This window comes from Oncorhynchus mykiss, chromosome 14 (assembly GCF_057628025.1).
Source record: "Oncorhynchus mykiss isolate SJ-2025 chromosome 14, ASM5762802v1, whole genome shotgun sequence".
In the NCBI taxonomy this organism is placed as follows: domain Eukaryota; kingdom Metazoa; phylum Chordata; class Actinopteri; order Salmoniformes; family Salmonidae; genus Oncorhynchus; species Oncorhynchus mykiss.
The window spans coordinates 24,473,036-24,495,263 of NC_143035.1; the positions used below are offsets into that span (position 1 = coordinate 24,473,036).

A 22,228-nucleotide genomic window follows, 5' to 3' on the forward strand; every position below is an offset into this window, starting at 1 on the left:
CCAAACGCCTCCTGACAATGAAACCCTAGCACCAGTAGCTTCTGCATAAATTATTGGGTATCCAAATTTGACTCAATTATTCAGAAGATAATTGGCCCAGCTTAATTGGTTGTGGAGCATAAAAAATTCACCTCACCTCTTAAGGCACATCAGACCCCACTTATAATGAGGACAGATGGCTGTTTGTTGGGTAGGGTGTCAGGTGGGAAGGCTTTGTCATATTTACACTTCCCCTTGTTAGGGGGCGGATTAGGTTATTCCTTCCAGCACGCAACACAGTTTCTCTTTTTTAGGGTCCAACTGCTGACGCTGTTGAATTATTGACACACTGTCCACTGATGAAGTGACAAATGTTTTGTTCGTTTTTATTTTGGCTTAGTAAAGTGCTCTGTAAGGAAGGTTCTGCAGTTTATTGGTCAAAACGATGTCATGTAAGAAAACGTTTTCATGGCACGATTCTGATTTCAAAAAGTTGAATGTGTATCATGTTGTATTCTTGTTGTATTGTTTTGTATAAAATGGGCTTGCTTACTATGACACATTTCCAACAACAACACAACATTTGTTTAGCCCATAAACAGTTAACAATTGTGACTGAATAGGGCTGTGCTCTTTCTCTCTCCCCACTTCCCTGCAGGTTGTAATACTATATACTTTCACATCAAACAGTCCTCACATCACTTCCATGCTTAATGGACCTCCCATTATAGGGATAAAGCTAGTTCTTCATGCTTGAGACACACAAGTAGTCCCTGATAAACATGGTCCCAACTCCTGTAACATGAATATTCTGCAGCACTGACCTACTTGAATAAAAGCAGTATTTCATCCAAGGACAAACATACAATTAAGTCGACCACAAATGTATTTATTTTTCCCCAACTATTGCTCTCAAAATTACCAAAACTCTCACGAGGAACATCCATCAGCCTATTTTTATTCATTAACACTACATTAATACAAGGGTTAATTGCCTCAATATGGCCTGGCGTACTTAAGCAGAAAAAACATCATTATTTTCCACTTTGTCGTTTCTCGAAAGTGTTTAATCACTAATGATATGATTAGTGTTCAAAAGCACACACAAAGTTAAGAACTAGCTTGCTGATGTTTTAAGAGAAGCCTGAGAAAACTCAGCATTGTACAAGCGAGCTGTGCACGATATACACACTTCATTTCTTTGTGTGTTCAACGTTTTGTACATTTCCCGTCCCTAATGGTCTAATAATTTGAACACACTTAAGTCAGCTCATTAGCTGTATATAGACTTAAGGGGAGGAAACACCTGTTCATTTAGTTAACGAACTCCGAAAACACCTCACTAAATTCAGAGGTATAATAATAAACGGAGACATGGCCATGACAACATCGTGGTCTCAAGACACACAAACTTTTAATGGCACGCTGATACTGAGGTAAATATCAGGGGGGTTTGGGGAAAATGGCAGACCTCAGGTTATAGCCTCATAAGAGGATTGTAAATCAACTCGTTTTTTAAATGAAAAATTCAAATCTCCCTTTGCACTGTTGAACTATTGAGTTAGAAATAATGTAAATATCCTAGAGGAACACTACAATGTTTGTGCATGTGTTCTCACGTGTGTGTGTGTGTGTGTGTGTATGCGTGCGCGTGCATTAATGAATGAATGTGTATAAACATTTACGCATGTGTCAACATTTACATGTGTGTGTGTGTCTCACCTGGGACCAGCAGCGGCTCCGCCCTGTCACCCATGATCGATGAGGTGACTTTGGGACGGACTTGGCCCATCCAGCCTAAACCTTTGGCATCGTCACTGCTACCCATAGCTCACACCTGGAAATTTAAGAGTGCAGGCCACAAAGGACTGTGTAAGCCATCTCACCTCCTCTCTCAGTACAGTAATTAACCTGCCTCTCACCTTCCTGTCCAGCAGCACCCACAGAACACCCAGATAATCACCAGACACTTCACACAACAGCCTCCGCACGGGAACTTGACCATTGGGCCTCTTTTGTGCTCTTTTCTCTACACTACTTCTCTTTCTAATTAGGACGGACTGCCAGTAGCTGCCTCAAAGACATGCAAAGTTAACACCTTGTGTAGTTTGTTTAAAGGTTCTGTGTCTGGTTAGAAATGCTTGTTTTATAACACTGAATTGATATTATTTGATATTTCAGAATGTGGAGAGAGAGAAATGCTCTGTAAGTAAAATTCCAAGTGTTCAAGCTACATAAATGATGGACTGCACTTTCACTCCAGACACAGACTACTTTAAAAGTAGAAAACATTAAAGAGTTATTAACTTTTAGTGACCTACACTTTCAATTTAGGTAAAGAAATATGACTATGCTAAACATCCAATACAAATCATGAGTCCTTTGCTGGCTCGTGTCACTACAAAAGCAGGTCCTAAATCAAATAGGAACAAGTTTGTGTTGTTCTTAGCACGGTCAAGCTCTCCAGAAACTCTCCAAATCGACCAAACAAGTCCCAGCGAGAACGTTCAGAGCCAACATTATTTCCACCAATGATTTCCTTCACTCCCCCTGATGACCTCAGAGAATGCTGGTTTTGATTAACAGTGCTTGGTACCAAAAGTTAGACTGGAAGGTCTATGAATCTTGCAGGTGCAGACTGGGCGCAAATATCGTCCTGAGCATTTCTTACACAATGGCCTACCAGTGGCAAATGGGCCGGTCCACTATTTTGTACTGCTGTATGTGAAATGGGACAGCAGCCCATTAGCCAAAATGTTATGATGATTATTCTCTCATGAAAACATTTCTTAACATTTTTTTTTTTCAGTCAATGTCCAAATCACAGTGGAGTGGAAGAACATTTCCAATTAACCAACCAAGCAATGTTACAGGCACCTTATGAGCTGTCTCAACATGTCTTGAAGATATTATTTAGATCCATATCCATGACACATGATATTTTCATTCAGTAGTTTCAAAAACGTTTTTGTGAATAAGTATTGTATTTGTCATGCTGACACTAGCTTTTGTTCATTGATACAACATTTTATTTTAAAGTTAAATATCTGTCCCATGGCATAACATACTGCCAGAGTATACCATTGTAACAGCATAAATCCTTGGTGTACCCTATTTTACTAAAGCATTCCCAGAAATCACCTGAATGCAAACTCATACTCTATTTGTTTCATTATAGGGAGTGGGATGGTACAGACAGACCACACATTTTAGTGGTTTAAGAGCTTGTCCCATGAGGGAAACGGATACCCACTCCCCGTCACTCATTGATGTCAACGCTGGAGACTTGGCTTTGACATGATGTCTTCTTAATATTCTATTCTTTCTCCTCCTTTGAGGAGGCCACAGATGGGAATAGCCAGACTCTGCAGTGGATGTGTCCCAAATGCCTGGCTCTGGTCAAAGGTAGTGCACTATATAGGGAATAGGGTGCCATTTGGGATGCATCCATGCATAGTAGACTACACCACGCCAAATGATTTTTCCAGTAAGTGAGTTATAATGTGGAGCGAATGTTCCACCCTGTCACAAGTGAAATGGGACGTATTTGAGGTGCCAGCGAACATGGAATTAGCATACTTGTGCGAATCTGTAAAAGGTTATGCCCTCAGTAATAAGTAGTATTATTCAATTCCGTTTGGTCAGGACAATATTTTCCCCATGAAACCATAAGGTTATCTTACTGAAGTGTTTTATTCCCAGAACAAAATGTGAGGGAACACCACAGCATGCTATTCTCAGATTCTTCTCTGCAAAGAAAACGCTTCAACATCTCCTAAGTATGCTTTTGAAGAACTACAAAGCTCCTTCTATGGATAAATAGTATTTTCAGTTGTGTAATGAATAGCACTTAAATGCACTGAATGGCTCATGTATCATGTTTGGGATCCACAGTATTTGATGGAACAATACAAAATTAATGACAGAGCAAAAGAGCCTTGAAATCTGCCTCACTCTTGACACTCACTTTTTTGTGTGTTTCTGTGAGGATGGAACATCCAAGAAGTGACATCCAACTTGGGTGCCAGCCAGCAACTGTCTAAATTGTTCAGACACACTGGCTTGGATTCAGGTGCCGAAGAAACACTCATTAAAAAAATATCATTATGGGTCTGTCGAAAGGAGGAGATATTTATCAAACACAGGATTTCCACAGGCCTCTTATCTCTAAAGGCCTCTCATCTCCACAGGACTCTTATCACCACAGAAAGGGATATGTTCATTAATCACTGACCGCTAGGGGGCAGTTTCAGCAGTGTCTTTGTGTTGAGTCTCTTTCTCTTTAACACACACACACACACACACACACACACACACACACACACACACTGTATCAGTCAAAAGTTTGGACACCTACTCATTCAAGCGTTTTTCTTTATTTTTTACTATTCTCTACACTGTAGAATAAAAGCGAAGACACCAAAACTATGAAATAACACATATGGAATCATGTAGTAACCAAAAAAGTGTGATTCTTCAAAGTAGTCACCCTTTGCCTTGATGACAGCTTTGCACCACACTCTTGGCATTCTCTCAACCAGCTTCATGAGGTAGTCAGTCACCTGGAACGCATTTCAATTAATAGGTGTGTCTTTTCAAAAGTTAATTTGTCTAATTTATTTCCTCCTTAATGCGTTTGAACCAATCAGTTGTGTTGTGACAAGGTAGGGGTGATATACAGAAGATAGCCTATTTGGAAAAAGGCCAAGTCCATTATTACTTTAATAATTCTTCAAGTGCAGTCGCAAAAACCATCTAGCACTATGATGAAACTGGCTGTTATGAGGACCGCCACAGGAAAGGAAGACCCAGAGTTACCTCTGCTGCAGAGGATACATTCATTAGTTACCAGCCTCAGAAATTGCAGCCCAAATAAATGCTTCACAGAGTTCAGGTAACAGACACATCTCAACAACCACTGTTCAGAGGAGACTGCATGAAATCAGGCCTTCATGGTCAAATTGATGCAAAGGAACCACTACTAAAGGACACCAATAACAAGAAGAGACTTGCATGGGCCAAGAAACACGAGCAATGGACATTAGACCGGTGGAAATCTGTCCTTTGGTCTGATGAGTCCAAATTTGAGATTTTTGGTTCCAACTGCCGTGACTTTGTGAGACACAGAGTAGATGAACGGATGATCTCTTCCCACAGTGAATCATGGAGGAGGAGGTGTGACGGTGCTTTTCTGGTGACACTGTCTGTGATTTATTTAGAATTCAAGACACACTTAACCAGCATGGCTACCAGGAAGGAAAAGCAGCCAACAAGTGCTCAGTATACAGTGGGGCAAAAAGGTATTTAGTCAGCCACCAATTGTGCAAGTTCTCCAACTTAAAAAGATGAGAGGCCTGTAATTTTCATCATAGGTACACTTCAACTATGACAGATACAATGAGAAAAGAAAATCCAGAAAATCACATTGTAGGATTTTTTACGAATTTATTTGCAAATTATGGTGGAAAGTAAGTATTTGGTCAATAACAAAAGTTTATCTCAATACTTTGTTATATACCCTTGGTTGGCAATGAATTTCTGTAAGTCTTCACAAGGTTTTCACACACTGCTGCTGGTATTTTGGCCCATTCCTTCATGCAGATCTCCTCTAGAGCAGTGATGTTTTGGGGCTGTTGCTGGGCAACACAGACTTTCAACTCCCTCCAAAGATTTTCTATGGGGTTGAGATCTGGAGACTGGCTAGGCCACTCCAGGACCTTGAAATGCTTCTTACAAAGCCACTCCTTCGTTGCCCGGGCGGTGTGTTTGGGATCATTGTAATGCTGAAAGACCCAGCCACGTTTCATCTTCAATGCCCTTGCTGATGGAAGGAGGTTTTCACTCAAAATCTCACGATACATGGCCCCATTCATTCTTTCCTTTACACGGATCAGTCGTCCTGGTCCCTTTGCAGAAAAACAGCCCCAAAGCATGATGTTTCCACCCCCATGCTTCACAGAAGGTATGGTGTTCTTTGGATGCCACTCAGCATTCTTTCTTGCACAATTGGTGGCTGACTAAATACTTTTTTGCCCCACTGTATGTGGGAACTACTTCAACCATGAAGCTGGTTGAGCGAATGCCAAGAGTGTGCAAAGCTGTCATCAAGGCAAAGGGTGGCTACTTTGAAGAATCTAAAATATTAAATATATATTATTATATTGTTTAACACTTTTTTGGTTACTACATGATCCCATATGTGTTATTTCATAGTGTTGATGTCTTTACTATTATTCTACAATGTAAAGATTTGTCAAAATAAAGAAAAACCCTTGAATGAGTAGGTGTGTCCAAACTTTTGACTGGTACTGTACATACTATCAGAAATAAATATTTATGTATATTAAGTGATCTCAAAATCAGAAAATAAGTTGACATTATTGTGAAGTATGGTAAGTGGGTGAGTGAGTACTATAGAAAGGGAGACTTTCAGTCGTCTGTCCCTGTATGTGCTTTTCCTGTCTGGTCCTTTCACCAGACCACCTGACTATAAATAAGACCGTTAAGATTGCCCACATCCTTGCCCCTAAAATAAATCCTCCACTATATGGCCAGAGCAGAAACCCGGCACCTATGAGGGACCGTGCAGTCTGACAGAGCGAGCCAAATAAGAGGCACATTATCCACAGCATAGTTCCTCTGCACACACACACACACACACACCACACACAAAGAGCATTGCAGGAGGGGCGATCCCCTACTTGCATGGGAACTTAGTTCTGGCTCACCTCAAGGCGCTGGTTGTGGGTGCCAGTAATGTCCTCTCTGGGCCCTGACCTGCCTTGCCTGTCACACTCCCCTTCCTGCTGGCCCAGTGTACTGTAACAGAGTAGCAAAGAATGGGAGCCAGTGTGGGGATCTGGGGACTGCATCCAAAATGTTACCCTTTTTCCTATTGAGTGCACTACTTTTGACCAGGACCCATAGCGCTCTGGCGGGCCCTGGTCAAAATTAGTGCACTATGTAGGGATTAGGGGCCATTTGGGATATAGCCCTAGAACTCATCAGAGGGGTTGACTCAGTCCTCCTTGCTCCCTCAACGCTGTGGGTCTGGCACACTGCACAGGTGGAAAACGGAAGACAGTGAGTGGCTAGTCATTAGGGTGTTGGCCGCTCTCTGCCCACTAACTTTATCCACAACCATAGCCTCTTACTTACTTGTCATGTGCGGTTTAAAAACTGTCATCGCAGAGTCTTACCAACGAGAAACAGTCAGTGAAAGAGCAAGGGGGTGAATGGGGGGGAACTAGAGATATTAAAAACAGTCACGCTGCCTTGATGATGCCTACTGACTTTGAGATAACACAGGTCTGTACACTGAGAACTGAGCTTCTAGCAGGCCTACATAATTATATGTGGAAAAAAAGATTCTCAGCAATGTGGAACAACTTGCATTTAACTTGTTGTAGTTTAAAGGCCCAGTGCAGTCAAAAATAGGATTTTTCTGTTTTATATATAGACTTCCACATTATGAGGTTGGAATAATACTGTGAAATGTGCAAATAATGATAATGCCCTTTTAGGTTAAGAGCTGTTTGAAAAGACCGCCAGAAATTTCAGCCTGTTTTGGTGGGATGGAGTTTTGGCCTGCCTGGTGACATCACCAGCCAGTCAATAAGTTAACAGACCAATAAGAGAGTTCCAAACCATTCTGCCAATAACCACTAGTTTTCAGTTTTCCACTCAGACCACTCCCAGACAGACAGTCTCAATTCTTACTTTCTTACTTGCTATTTGCTAAAAGTTGTTTCTTTCTGACCATTTTCATTGAAAGCAATCACAGTAAGGTACCTAATTGTTATCCAGAAATTATTTGATATTGAGATAAAAACAGATGCATTGGACCTTTAAACAATGCACAAGTCAATATGAACAGCATCCCATATTTATTTTTACAAATGTCCATTCACTCGCTCTTAAATTCACGCAATAGGCTACTTTCCTTTGGTAGCAAACTTTCCATTTGAAAAGAACATTCCCCATTTTAAGCATACAATCACTCATAATTAATAAACTCTCAGCTGAGAAACAGGAAGGCAAAATACTCAAACCCGCTTGCCAATCAATCTGTCAAAACCTTGCCCTTTTCCTCGCATTAATGTCCCCGGTATTATTCTTTTTTCCCGTCTTTTTCGTGGAACTTCACTGTTGTTGAGTATTTAAACTGGAAACTATCTGCAGTTGTTTTCTTTTCTAAAACACCTGTCTAAACAGTGGAAAAGCCAAGGGTGAGTCTCGCCTGTCAGTGTTGGTGACAGCTCTTGACAAAAATTCAGTAGAGACAATCCTAAAGACGCCCACTCAAGCAAAACAATGCACGTGTGCTGGAATGACTCCAGCTGTGTCTGTGTTGCAAAGGCTCGCGTTTCTTCATGAGGTAAATGTTTTGTTTAGCAACACAAAAAAATGCAACAGGTAAACTAAAAAAGGCAGTTTCCTCCTTTATATTTGTTTATTAAAGGACGCCTATCTTTGTTTTGTTCTTCTCTATGGTTTCCATCACCTTTAAATCTTTGTCTAAATAGGCCTACAGAAAGGTTTTCATGACCTTGACTCAGCAAAACAGTTACACCTGAAACCAAAACCTTCTTACAATTTTGTGAAGAGGACAAAAGGGCTAACTATTTAAGTGATTAATTAATACAACGGCTGGCATTTGGAACATCTGTAGGACCCGTTTCAGTGCAGATTTAAGGAACAAAAGCCAGGTGCCTCATTAGCTTTTGGAGTCTTAACTCAGTCTGTATGGGGGGGGGTTGCCTCCTATGCTTAAATTTCTCATGGATCCTTAATCTGCTATAGCTAGGTTACCTGACCTTCCATCTCACCAAGCTCCTCAGGTCCCATGGGGCCCCATTCTATTGGTTTGCATTGTCCCACCTGGGGTGAAAAATGGCACTGTGGCCTTGGGCCACTACACATCATTATACTGTGCATATCCATAGATGACAGTCCCATTATTTCATGCTGAGGGGTATTACTCTGTAACTTCACTTTATCAGTTGCTCATTGTATACCTTTGGAATGGGAACAGCCAATGTTCCCTCTCATCTTACTATAAATTGGGATTTATTAAGAACATCAGGATCAGCTAAACAGAATAGAGTCCATTAATTAATTAAGCAATAAGGCCTGAGGGAGTGTGGTATATGGCCAATATACCACAGCTAAGGGCTGTTCAAATGCACAACGCAGAATGCCTGGATACACCCCTTAGTCATGGCATATTGGCCATATACCACACTCCCTCATGCCTTATTGCTTAATTAATTAATGGACTCTATTCTGTAGTGCTGAACCTGATGTTCTTAATAAATCCCAATTTATAATTAGAAAAGTAAAAATAATAATTCGAAGAGTAAAAATACCAGGGCTTTCAGTCAATCAGCATTCAGGGCTTGAACCACCCAATTTAAAATCTGTTTTAGATAATGGTGTTTTACAGGATACATATGCACAAATTAAGAACATTGTGTGTCCAGACCAATGTACAGCAATATGTTGGAAAATCACATTGTGATCAGTCATCATCAGTCATGTCAATCAATTACAAGTGTGTGCGCCGGCATGACAGCGCATGTGCACACACGCGCACACACACACAGGTAATGAAGCATACACTCACACTAACCTCACAAACTAACATAATTATTTCCTGAAATCCACCTAGGAAACTATATGCATCAGTAATAATATATAAACTATTGCACTTTTGTTTATATACAAACACTATGTCTGTACCACTTTTGAATGTTCATTAAAACAACATTTTTCTAAGTCTACAGAGGATATACCATTATTTTTCATACTTAACTTTTAGATTGTGTTTATGACAGAGGCAATTACATCCAACAAGAGGAGTTATTGACATCTCACTGAAATGTGAGCAGCATTTTATAAATAAGATCTTCCACAAAACAATGCAGATGATTTACAAATATATAATTTACACAAGGCGAACACCATGGTTTACAGAGTAAAATCCAACCATGTCCTGTCATGTATTTTCTGTTGTACTACAAATACAATGTTGACATCCTCTGTGTGCAAGTACAACATAGCGGTCGAAGAAAACATTTTGACAAATACAAACTACAAGACAAAGCAGGGACGAGTACAAACACATGCCTATAATTTATGTATGTATACACTCTTAGAAAAAAGGGTTCCAAAAAATGGTTTGGCTGTCTCCATGGGGGAACCGTGGAAAGGGTTCTACATGGAACCCAACATATTTATTGAAACGGTTCTCCCATGGGAACAGACAAAGAACCCTTTTAGGTTATAGATATAACATTTTTCTATAAGAGTGTAAGTTGGCTGTTATTCAGCTTGTTTGGACATGATGAAGATCCTATGAAGACATTTCACGTGTCAAAGCAGTTCTTCCTGACAGTCTTTTCTGTTCTACAACAGACAGTTGAATAAGGCTATAAACATATAGCTAAGATGAATTATCATACCTTTAAGCTGCTCCAGTTCATATTTCAATTTTTATCCATTGTCAAGGTTAAAAATAGCAACAGAATTGTTCTATGCCAAATATATTTCAACTAGGACTACATAGGTTTTCCACAAAAATACAGTCTTGATATGCATCACATGAAACTGAATGATGCTTCAATTAAAATATGTTATCAACACAAAAATATAAATCAGGAAAATAGATACTTTTTGGGTAATTGGTCAATTTCACAAATGTAGAGTTTATTTTTTCTAACTAACATCTGTTATTAATGTTATTATTACGTCTTGAAAGTAATGGGAAATCACAGTTGTTCAAGCAAGCTGCTAATTGGCAAGTGAAATAAAACTAGTTTCCATTGACTACAGTGCCTAAACATCTAAACCTTTCCTTTTAGAAGGGCACTGTGTGGAGCACTAAGAATGCAGAAGCTATATTTTATAGTGACATATTCCTTGAGCACACTCTAAATAAAGCCAGCGGTTCATTTTACATTCAGCACATTGTTTTCACAGATGTTGGATCTTACTTTGAACAGTATTGTCGTAGCAAAATAATCCTGCAGCAACAGGATTTGAAAGTTTAGTCCATAATGTTGCTTGATCGGTGGTTGGGCAAAATGAGGCTACATAAAAAATGCAACACTGCTAATATAACTGTGTGTTGGTGTGGGTTTTCAGTGAATTTATGTAAATCACAAAGCTCATCTGCATTTCCTGCGGCGCAGAAAAATTCTCATCAACAAAAGAGTGATCAAATCAAGATTATAAACCGGGTAGTTCGGCTCCTGGATGCTGATTGGCTGAAAGCCGTGGTATATTTAAGTAATGATGCCCGAGAAGCCGGTGTTTGGAGGATATATTGACACGGGTGTTGCTAGGCCCGAGACAAAGTCAATATATCCTCCAAACACCGGCTTCGAGGTTATTATCGCGTCTATACAACGGGTTACCAACATGTTCAAATAACGATTTACATATTTTCATTAAAAACGTTATTTTCATAAATGTATTCATACTATTTAATCCTTCCACAAGATATAGTCCCGACATAAATCTAGGGTTACTACCCAAGCCGGCTGGTTGTTCGTTCTATTGGTTCAGTTGCCCAGTCGTTCAGTGTTTTTGTTCTGTATCTATTGGCACGACCCAGTCGTTCGTTCCTAAATGTTCCATTGCTATACTGCCTGGTAACGTTCTTATCCCTTGCTTGCTAGCTAGCCAACTATGACTAACTTACAGTCAGAATAACAGTAAAGTAGCTGCAATTGCATAAGCAGTTTTCTAGTGACATTTATTTGGATACATCCATAACAGTGAGCAAATGAGGTGCGATTTCGCCTGGCATAGAAAACGTGGTCACTCGTCAGGACACTGTTGTTCAGAGGAGCTAGCCAACAACACAGACTGCAAACTAGCTGCACTTTGTTTTGTTTGAACTTTTTTCCATTTCCATTTATTTGTACATATCCATAAAAAGGATGACAGCTGATTCATGACTGTGACTGACTAAGAAACACTGCCTGCCTGTCTCATCCCGACACATTCACTATTATGGGACAGCTGGAGATTGAATTTGATATTGAAACAATGTTGCAAATGTCAGAGAGACAGATAGCAGCAAGGTTTACAGTATACAAATCTCTGCTGTTGAAAATGAAATGTTAGTCTAAAAGAAATTAGATGATGTCTAGATGTTTTTTAATAGTGGAGATCAAGTTTATAAATTGCTTGGCTAGGCTGATGAGAAAGTGGATTGCGCAGTCAGATGGAACAGAGTATATAGGCATGTTAATGTCATAGATTTAGCCGGTGGTAACTTGTGGAATAGACACCGGCTGGAATGCGGTTTTAACCAATCAGCATTCATGATTAGACTCACATGTTGTATAACAGACAATATAAACTGGGCGGTTTGAGCTCTGAAAGCTGATTGGCTGAAAGATGTGGTGTATCAGACCATGTACCACTGGTATGATAAAACATTTGTTTTTACTGTTCTAATTACTTTGGTAAGCAGTTTATAAAAGCAATAAGGCACCTCTGGGTTTGTGGTATATGGCCAATATACCACAGCTAAGGGCTGTAGCCAGGCACTCCGAGTTGCATTGTGCATGCATTGTGCATAAGAACAGACCTTAGCCGTGGTATATTGGCCATATACCACACCCCATAGGGCCTGATTGCTTAATCGTACATCTGTATACAAATGAAGCAGCCTCTTCTTTCTTCACCACTCTCTGCCCCCAAATAGCTCCTTGCCCCACCAACCTACCCAGGCTCATCCCACCACTCCTGTTTCAGCACTGGGAGCTGTGGGAGAGGGGGTAGTGGGAGGTGTGGACAGTACCACTTAGAGCGATAAAACTAATCCTGATATTTAGCATACAGATATCGGATCTTAATTTGCGCCAGTTTCACACAGCAGGAAAATAATCCTGCAGCAACAGGAATTGTTAATTGTTATGCGATTATAATTAATGGACATTTTTTGCAGGAGTTGATACTTTGCCGTAACGGAAAATGTAAGTCTGAAAGTGTCAAAAATGTCAAAAACACTACAAGTTTGCAGGAAAGTTCCTGCAACAACAGGATGATCAAATTAAGATATGGCATCTGTATACAACAGCAGAGGGAAAACACATTCTATCATTAAAAATACATTTTGAAAAACAGTGGTTTATGTATATTTTTCTGTTATAGAAACCAACTTTTCATATCTATATACAATCAGATGGTCCTTTAAAGAATAATTGACAATGAAGATAGTAGAAAAAAAGATAGTCAAAATAGTAACAGTTTCTCAAAAAAAAAATAAAACACTGACAAATGTGTTTAAACTGCTAAAAAAAAAAAATGGAGGTCCCATTTCCTTTCAGCATAACTTTCAACAGGTGCCTGCTGTAGCCAAAGCTGGTTACTACTCAAAAAATAATTCAAGAAAATATATTAAATACTGAAACCAGGAATATACTGTGGGGTCGCTGTAAATTTACATACTGTACATACAGAGAGATTCTCATATATAAATCTTAAAATATGCCGTACTTGGTCCGATGACCCTAAAAACCTTTAAAAAAAGGAAATACTGATATACAGCCTTTCTGAAGACTTGTGCGTTGAGAGAGCAAAGGGAGGAATCAGTGTGTGTGTGTTCAGCAGAAAGAAGCAGGCCAGCTCAATTCTCCTGCTCTGGCTATGGGCCGGTGTGTTGGGGCATCCTGCTGGTCAGAGGCCCTCACTGCTGTATTCAGCTTGTGGAGGGGCAATAGGGAAGGTGGGGGGAGAGGGGTTCACTGCACCACACAAATGGAGCTGCGCGGGGGGTTGACTGTCCTCGCTACAGGCTCTTGACTGTAGTTCACGATATCTGCCTTCACCACACACTATGGAAACACACAGACATAAAGACAGACATAAACAAAGGCAAAACATGAGAAAGTTGCCTCCACACTAGAAAATCCATCTGATTTATTCACAAATTACCCAATTAAAGATTAAATTACCTAACTGATACTACTAAATATTTTTCATTTGTTCTGGCATAGTCCAGAAATCTATATGGACAACTTAAAGCAGACCCCAGGTCTTCCTTCCCAGGCCCCAGAGCTTACTTGTATAATTAAAATGCATTTTATTTGTCCGATTCAGAAAAACATGTAAACTGAAGTATGCAAGCTAATGGATGAATGTTGTGGTAAAAATAAAGATAGAAAATCTTCTCTACAGTAAAGATCTGATCTACAGTAAATACAGTAATACACTTGAAGTCGTAAGTTCACATACACTTTAGGTTGGAGTCATTAAAACTCATTTTTCAACAACCACAAATTTCTTGGTAACAAACTATAGGTTTGTCAAGTTGGTTAGGACATCTGCTTTGTGCACGACAAGTCATTTTTCCAACAATTGTTTACAGACAGATTATTTAACTTATAATTCAAAGTATCCCAATTCTAGTGGGTTACATATACTAAGTTGACTGTGCCTTTAAACAGCTTGGAAAATTCCATAAAATTTGGCTAATTGTCAGAAGTTTACTTACAGCTTACCCAAATAAATTCCTGACATTTAATCCTAGTAAAAATTGTCTTAGTTCAGTTAAGATCAAAACTTTATTTTAAGAATGTGAAATGTCAGAATAATAGCAGAGAGAATGATTTATTTCAGCTTTTATTTCTTTCATCACATTCCCAGTGGGTCAGAAGTTTACATACACTCAATTAGTATTTGGTAGCATTGCCTTTAAATTATTTAACATGGGTCAAACATTTCGAGTAGCCTTCCACAAGTTTCCCACATTAAATTGGGTGAATATTGGCCCATTCCTCCTGACAGAGCTAGTATAACTGACTCAGGTTTGTAGGCCTCCTTGCTCACACACGCTTTTTCAGTTCTGCCCACACATTTTCTATACGATTGAGGTCAGGGTTTTGTGATGGCCACTCCAATACCTTGACTTTGTTGTCCTTAAGTCATTTTTCCATAACTTTGGAAGTATGCTTGGAGTCATTGTCCATTTGGAAGACACATTTGCGACCAAGCTTTAACTTCCTGACTGATGTTGCTTCTTGCTTCTTGGGATGTTGCTTCAATATATCCACATCATTTTCCTCCCTCATGATGACATCTATTTTGTGAAGTACACCAGACTCTCCTGCAGCAAAGCACCCCCAAAACATGATGCGGCCACCCCCGCGCTTCCCGGTAGGGATGGTGTTCTTCAGCTTGCAAGCCTCCCCATTTTTCCTCCAAACATAACGATGATCATTATGGCCAAACAGTTCTATTTTTGTTTCATCAGACCAGAGGACATTTCTCCAAAAAGTATGATCTTTGTCCCCATGTGCAGTTGCAAACCATAGTCTGTCTTTTTTATGGCGGTTTTGGAGCAGTGGCTTCTTCCTTAATGAGCGGCCTTTCAGGTTATGCCGATATAGGACTCATTTTACTGTGGATATAGATACTTTTGTACCTGTTTCCTCTAGCATCTTCACAAGGGCATTTTCTGTTGTTCTGGGATTGATTTGCACTTTTCGCACCAAAGTACATTAATCTCTAGGAGATCGAATGAGTCTCTTTCCTAAGCGGTATGACAGCTGCGTGGTCCCATGGTGTTTATACTTGCATACTATTGTTTGTACAGATGATAGTGGTACCTTCAGGCATTTGGAAATTGCTCCCAAGGATGAACCAGACTTGTGGAGGACTCCATTTTTTTTCTGAGGTCTTGGCTGATTTCTTTAGATTTTCCCATGATGTCAAGCAAACCGGCACTGAGTTTGAAGGTAGGCCTTGAAATACATCCACAGGTACACCTCCAATTGACTCAAATTAGGTCAATTAGCCTATCAGAAGCTTCTAAAGCCATGACATCATTTTCTGGAATATTCCAAGCTGTTTAAAGGCACAGTCAACTTAATGTATGTAATGTATGTAAACTTCTGACCCACTGGAATTGTGATACAGTGATTTATAAGTGAAATAATCTGTCTGTAAACAATTGTTGGAAAAATGACTTGTGTGTAATGCACAAAGTAGATGTCCTAACCGACTTGCCAAAACTTTAGTTGGTCAACAAGAAATTTGTGGAGTGGTTGAAAAACGAGTTTTAATGACTCCAACTTAAGTGTATGCAAACTTCCGAGTTCAACTTCCCACAATTAAAATACAATGAAAACAGCTACCATTACCACCACAACCACTTTATAAGATGCTTTAATTGTGTTTTTACACAAGGCACTAATAGATATATTTCAGGAGATAAATACATCTATGTGTGACTGTGTGTAAACATACTTCCAATTATTGAACAGAACAGATTTTGCTCTGATTGGTCTCTTGTCTAATGGGGGCTTCGTCCTGAGGGTAGTCCACCAGCTCAGCTTTCACGATCCTCTGAGCAGCATAACACACCACCACACCAGCAGAGAGATGGAAGGAGACAAAAACAGGCAGGAGAGAGGGATAGAAAAGGAGATGCGTGGGTAGAGGAAATGAGATGTGGAATGAAAAGAGAGAGAAGACAGGAATGAAAACAAAGATGCAGACGGGAGGTACAGTTGGTTGGAATGGAGGATGGGGAAAGGTGAAGACAGGGTCGTGGAGGAGACGGAGAGAAATGAGAAAGACAAATGGATTTAACAGAAGAACATACTAAGGACATTTTCACGGGTAACACAGCCAAATGTCCATGAACAAGATACATTTATGAAACATTTCTCCATGTGCAAATGAAGAACACTCATGTATTAGAATACTCCCAGCCTGATATGAATGGTGTGCCAAATGTTGGTTTATCCATAAAGATCTGGGAGTGAGACTTTACATTTGTTTAAGTTTAAGCCACTAGTGTGCACTTCATTAACTGTTTTTGGGTGTGCGTTCTCAGCTCCTCATCTACTAACATGTTACCATGCCAAGTTTTAAATCAACCATTACATATTCATTGAGGAGAGGTATTAGAGGTCCCCCCCCCCCCCATGTCCATGTAATCATATTAATTATGATCTAAAAGGCTAAACTGATTCTAGATCAGCACTTCTTCTCTGAGAAGCGTTATGAATACGGGCCCTGGATATTGAGTAGCAGTAATTGGACGAACGGTTTCTGAACTTACAGTTAGACCTCAGACCTGGATTGGGCAGTGAGCAAAGAGCAGAGATCGTGGTTGGCTATTCTGATTAACGAGCTGCCGATGCCTGGTGTCGGACCCTGTGAGTGATCAGCGGCCCCAGTATCTGATCTTCCAGACAGGGGACCATGATGGAGTGGGCTCCCAGGCCGATAAGATCTTGTCAGGGTCCCTGACCCCCATGTACAGCTCTCTAAACCTGACAGCTGATAATCAGGCTGTCCTGCCTCCCAACAATAACCTGGAGCTGCCCTTGACCTCTCTCCCCAAATCCATTTGGCTACAAATCAGAACATCACTCCTCCCATTGATAACACTGCACAGCAACAAGATATTTTTGGCAGACAATCACCCCCCCCCCCAATTTATTTTTATCTTTACTTCTTTTCTTTCTACTTCTATTTTCTTTGTCTGTGTCTCGCTCCAGTGAATGTTGAGGCCTTCACCTACTGTAGCCTAGAAACCTGACCCATCTCTATCCAAGATGAAGATACACCATTGAAGTGGGATAGTCTTCACTCCACTAAAATATTACTTATTTTATGTATAAACATTTATTTGGACTTGCATCCCTGAAGTGACCCATAAACATCATAGATTACGTCTCTGCGACAGGCAGATCAGACTAGGGCGGTCATGAAATTGTGTCAGACGGTTATTGTCATGCAAAAGACTGCCGTCTCATGGTAACTGACCGTTAATAAACAAACTCATTTAGCATTTCTAGGTCTCCACGCTTACAAGCCACATACAAGCCACTCATGTGCGCCTTTGAAACATCTACATTTTAAAAAGTTGAATAAATCAATTTATTATACACCATCACAATAAATCAATTTATTTTAGGCAGATCTAAAGAAATCTCATGGTAAGAAATGTATTTCAGGAGAACAAAATACGAGTTGGTCTACTGTATGTTACATTCCCCGACTATGCTCCATGCCATAGGCTGTAGGCTTATTCATTTAGCTAACAAGATATGCTTATAAGTCCCAGGCCATTATTTTTTATATGTTTTTATAGTAGAAATAATATAATTGAACTTAGCTGAATAAAATAGAAAGGATATTTTTTCCATTCCGGGGCGAGTGTGCATATGAAGTGTTGAAGTAATCATTTGAAACAGGTCCTATATGCAAGATTTAGAGTTATATGGCAACTTTAGTTGTGAATGATACAAACCTTAGAATGTCAAACATATATGGGCTACATGATGCAACTATAGGCTACTGATGATTTGAGAAAGTCTGTTCATTTTTCAAATCATGCCAGGTGGGCTACTCTCGTTTTATAGCAGAGCATGTGCTTAATATGAGCAACAATCAAAACCCTGCTTTCACACGGGATTACATAAAGACATGTCTGGGCTTATAAGAACACCTATTTCACTCCACATATCAACCACTGTTTGAGGAGCACACTGTGCGACAGAGCACTTGAGAAAGGAATGAAGGAGAGAGAGGAAGAGATGGAAATGCACAGTGGTGAGATATTCTGTAGTTAAACGTAATGTGTCAGCCTATTCATTATCAAAATATAAAAAAATGCCCCATTACTAGGCTATTCAAAATCAAATACAAATTCACTATAAGTGTAGGCTAACGCCGTAAACCACCCTGCACAATCAATGAACCAACAGCATCGCCTAGGCCTATAAGTTCTCTCCCAGACTCATGGATAGACAGTTTGTAGCGTAGCATAAGATAACCAATCCATCCAGTATGCATAATATTAAAGTCCAAACTCATAATTTAATAGAATTTGTTTAATTTTGGAGCATAGGCTAGACCAATTATGTACCAAAGACATCTTAAAACCAGTTAAAAAAATAAAATAAAATTCTGCTGTGCGTAATACACAATAGGCTGTGTATTGTATTATGGCACAATCATTTTAATATAGTTTTTTTTTCAGGCTCATAAGCCTATGAGTATGTATAAGCTCTAATACAGTATGTGTATGGGTGTTGTCCATTTTGTTGTGTTAGGCTTTGAAACAACATCCACAATAACCATGTTTCCCACTCAGTTTCAACCTGTTATTTAACTTCTTTCTTCAAATTGATCGATCACAATGAGGCGAGTTTTAAAAGCACGATACTGTTTTGATGATAAGTGTTTGATGTGATTTTCCATTGCATTTGTATTGATGTCAGAATGTCCAGAGTGCATAAGAGGAGATTACCATGACTCTATGGTCACGTCGAATTTTACTACGGTCATGACTCATGACTGCTGGTGTGGCGGTAATACAGTCACCTCAAAAGCCCTAGATCAGACCACTCATCCAGCTTGTTTAGCTTGGATTAAAGCACTTGGGTTTATTGAGGTAACTATCATGGGAGGTGACGGAGGGGAGCGGAGATGGACACCTTCATTAGCCTGTCTGTTGACAGCAAAAGAGGCAGGGTGGGGGTGGAAGTGTGTTTGAGAATTGTCTCCTAGCCTTCGCTCCCTTAGTCCTCTCCCTTCTCTTGGGGTACTGACCTCCCCATAGCCCCAGCCTCATCAGCCACTCTCTAGCCAGCGTGGCACCGACCAGTCATATCACAAGGAGGATGAATGCCTCTGGGGGAGGTGCCCTGAGTAATCCCACCTCTGTCACCAGTGACGGGGCCACCTGGTCTGGCTGGTTCACAGAGGCCGAGCTCGGAGGGAGATAAGCTCAATAAATCAGAGGACGCATCCTAACCTTCCCACCCTACACTGCCAACCTCTTCACCTCTCACCTCACGCACGATTGGGCTCTAACGTCGTCAATGTGGCAGTATTTACAGATGGACAGTCGCAGGTACAGTATAACTTGAGTAACAAGGGTCCCGTGACCTGGCACACACTGGTTGACCTTGTGTACATGCGTGTGGTTATAAGAAACCATCCAAACAATGGCAACATGACTTGCTACATAATTTACCCTTCGCTAAGCCCCGATCCAGAATTTTGGGCAACCAATAGCATCGCTCCAATTGATAGGAACGGTCATCGAGACCGACACCTTGGACAAGCTCACGTTTGAAACATGAAAACCATTGGAGTATTACAAAAACTGAGTTTTCATTCAAAAACAAATACTTTAAAATAGCTAAATAATTTGACAGTGCACCGGGGTACTGGTACTGTGGTCTGAAATGCAGAGCCTGTTGGGTTATTTTTCTAATCTGAAATTATACTTTTGTTATATTGTTTGCTAGCTCAGCTGGTTAGCTAGCTCTCAGTCTCATTGACCAGCCAATGTTAACCCTAGCTAGTCACTGTATAGCTGCCAGCCAGCCAGTTAATAGAACTTATTTTTTCAAAATGAATATTACCTTGCTGCAGTGAGCTCCAAAAGTATTGGAACAGTGACATTTTGGGGGGCTTTGCACTCCAGTACTTTGTATTTGAAATGACACAATGACTATGAGGTTAAAAAGCTTTAATTTGGAGGGTATTTTCAATCATATCGTATTGGGAAAAATTCACTTATGTGTATTAAAGTAGTCAAAAGTTTAATATTTTGGACCATATTCCTAAAACACAATGATTATTGTGACTCTACAAACTTGGACGCATTTGCTGTTTGTTTTGGTTGTGTTTCAGATTATTTTGTGCCCAATAGAAATGAATGTTAAATAATGAATTATGTCATTTTGGAATCACTTGTATTATAAAAAAGAATAGTCTAAACACTTGTACATTAATGTGGGTGCTACCATGGTAACCAATAATCCTGAATGAATCATGAATAATGATGAGTGAGAAAGTTAGACGCACAAATATCATACCCTCCCCCACAAATGCTAACCTCCCCTGTTATTGTAAATGATGAGAGGTCAAATCAAATGTTATTGGTTACATACACATGATTAGCAGATGTTATTGCGAGTGTAGCGAAATGCTTGTGCTTTAAGTTCCGACAGTGCAGTAATATTTAACAGTAACCTAACAATTCCACAACAACTACCTACACAAACATCTACACTACCTTTCAAACGTTTGGGGTCACTTAGAAACGTCCTTGTTTTTGAAAGAAAAATGGACACATTTTAATGGACACTTTTTTTGTCCATTAAAGTAACATCCAACTGATCTCAACGTTAACAGTGAAGAGGCGACTCCGGGATAATGGCCTTCCTAGGCAGAGTTGCAAAGAAAAAGCCATATCTCAGACTGGCCAGTAAAAAGAAAGATTAAGATGGGCAAAAGAACAAAGACACTGGACAGAGAAACTCTGCCTAGAAGGCCAGCATCCCGGAGTCGCCTGTTCACTGTTGACGTTGAGACCGGTGTTTTGTGGGTACTATTTAATGAAGCTGCTAGTTGAGGACATGTGAGGCTTCCGTTTCTCAAAAAAGACACTAATGTACTTGTCCTCTTGCTCAGTTGTGCACCGTGGCCTCCCATTCCTCTTTATATTCTGGTTAGAGCCAGTTTGCGCTGTTCTTTGAAGGGAGAATTACACAGAGTTTTACGAGATCTTACGTTTCTTGACAATTTCTCGAATGGAATAGCCTTCATTTCTCAGAACAAGAACGTACTGACGAGTTTCAGAAAAAAGTTATTTGTTTCTGGACATTTGAGCCTGTAATCGAACCCACAAATGCTAATGCTCCACATACTCAACTAGTCTAAAGAAGGCCAGTTTTATTGCGTCTTTAAATCAGCACAACAGTTTTCAGCTGTGCTAACATAATTGCAAAACGGTTTTCTAATGATCAATTAGTCTTTTAAAATTATAAACTTGGATTAGCTAACACAACATGCCATTGGAACACAGGAGTGATGGTTGTTGATAATGGGCCTCTGTATGCCTATGCAGATATTCCATAAAAATAAAAAAAATCTGCCGTTTCCAGTGTTGATCAATTTGATGTTATTTTAAATGGACAAAAAAGTGCTTTTATTTCAAAAACAAGGACATTTCTAAGTGACCCCAAACTTTAGAACGGTAGTGTAAGTAAAGGGATGGAATGAGAATATATACATATAAATATATGGATGAGCGATGACCGAGCGGCATAGGCAAAATGCAATAGATGGTATAAAATACAGTATATACATATGAGATGAGTAAGCAAGATATTTCAACATTATTAAAGTGGCAGTATTAAAGTGACTAATGATTAATTTAGTAAGGTGGCCAATGACTTCTCTGTATGTAGGCAGCGGCCTC

The 22,228-nt window shown here is 39.8% G+C and overlaps 1 protein-coding gene across 2 annotated transcripts in view; it reads right to left on the minus strand.

Moving 5' to 3' along the window:
• Positions 1-9,840: 9,840 nt before the first annotated feature.
• rab28 (RAB28, member RAS oncogene family) overlaps positions 9,841-22,228 on the minus strand; it is a 118,277-nt gene continuing 105,889 nt past the window's right edge. The window contains exons 7-8 of one of the 2 annotated variants that reach the window (XM_090198616.1): positions 16,243-16,341; positions 9,841-13,829 (exon numbers count right to left, since the gene is read on the minus strand). In XM_090198616.1, coding sequence (XP_090054742.1) covers positions 16,249-16,341 — 93 coding nt within the window. In that variant the 3' untranslated portion in view covers positions 9,841-13,829; positions 16,243-16,248. The remainder of the gene's footprint in view (positions 13,830-16,242; positions 16,342-22,228) is intronic. The other variant, XM_090198615.1, reaches the window with a different exon arrangement.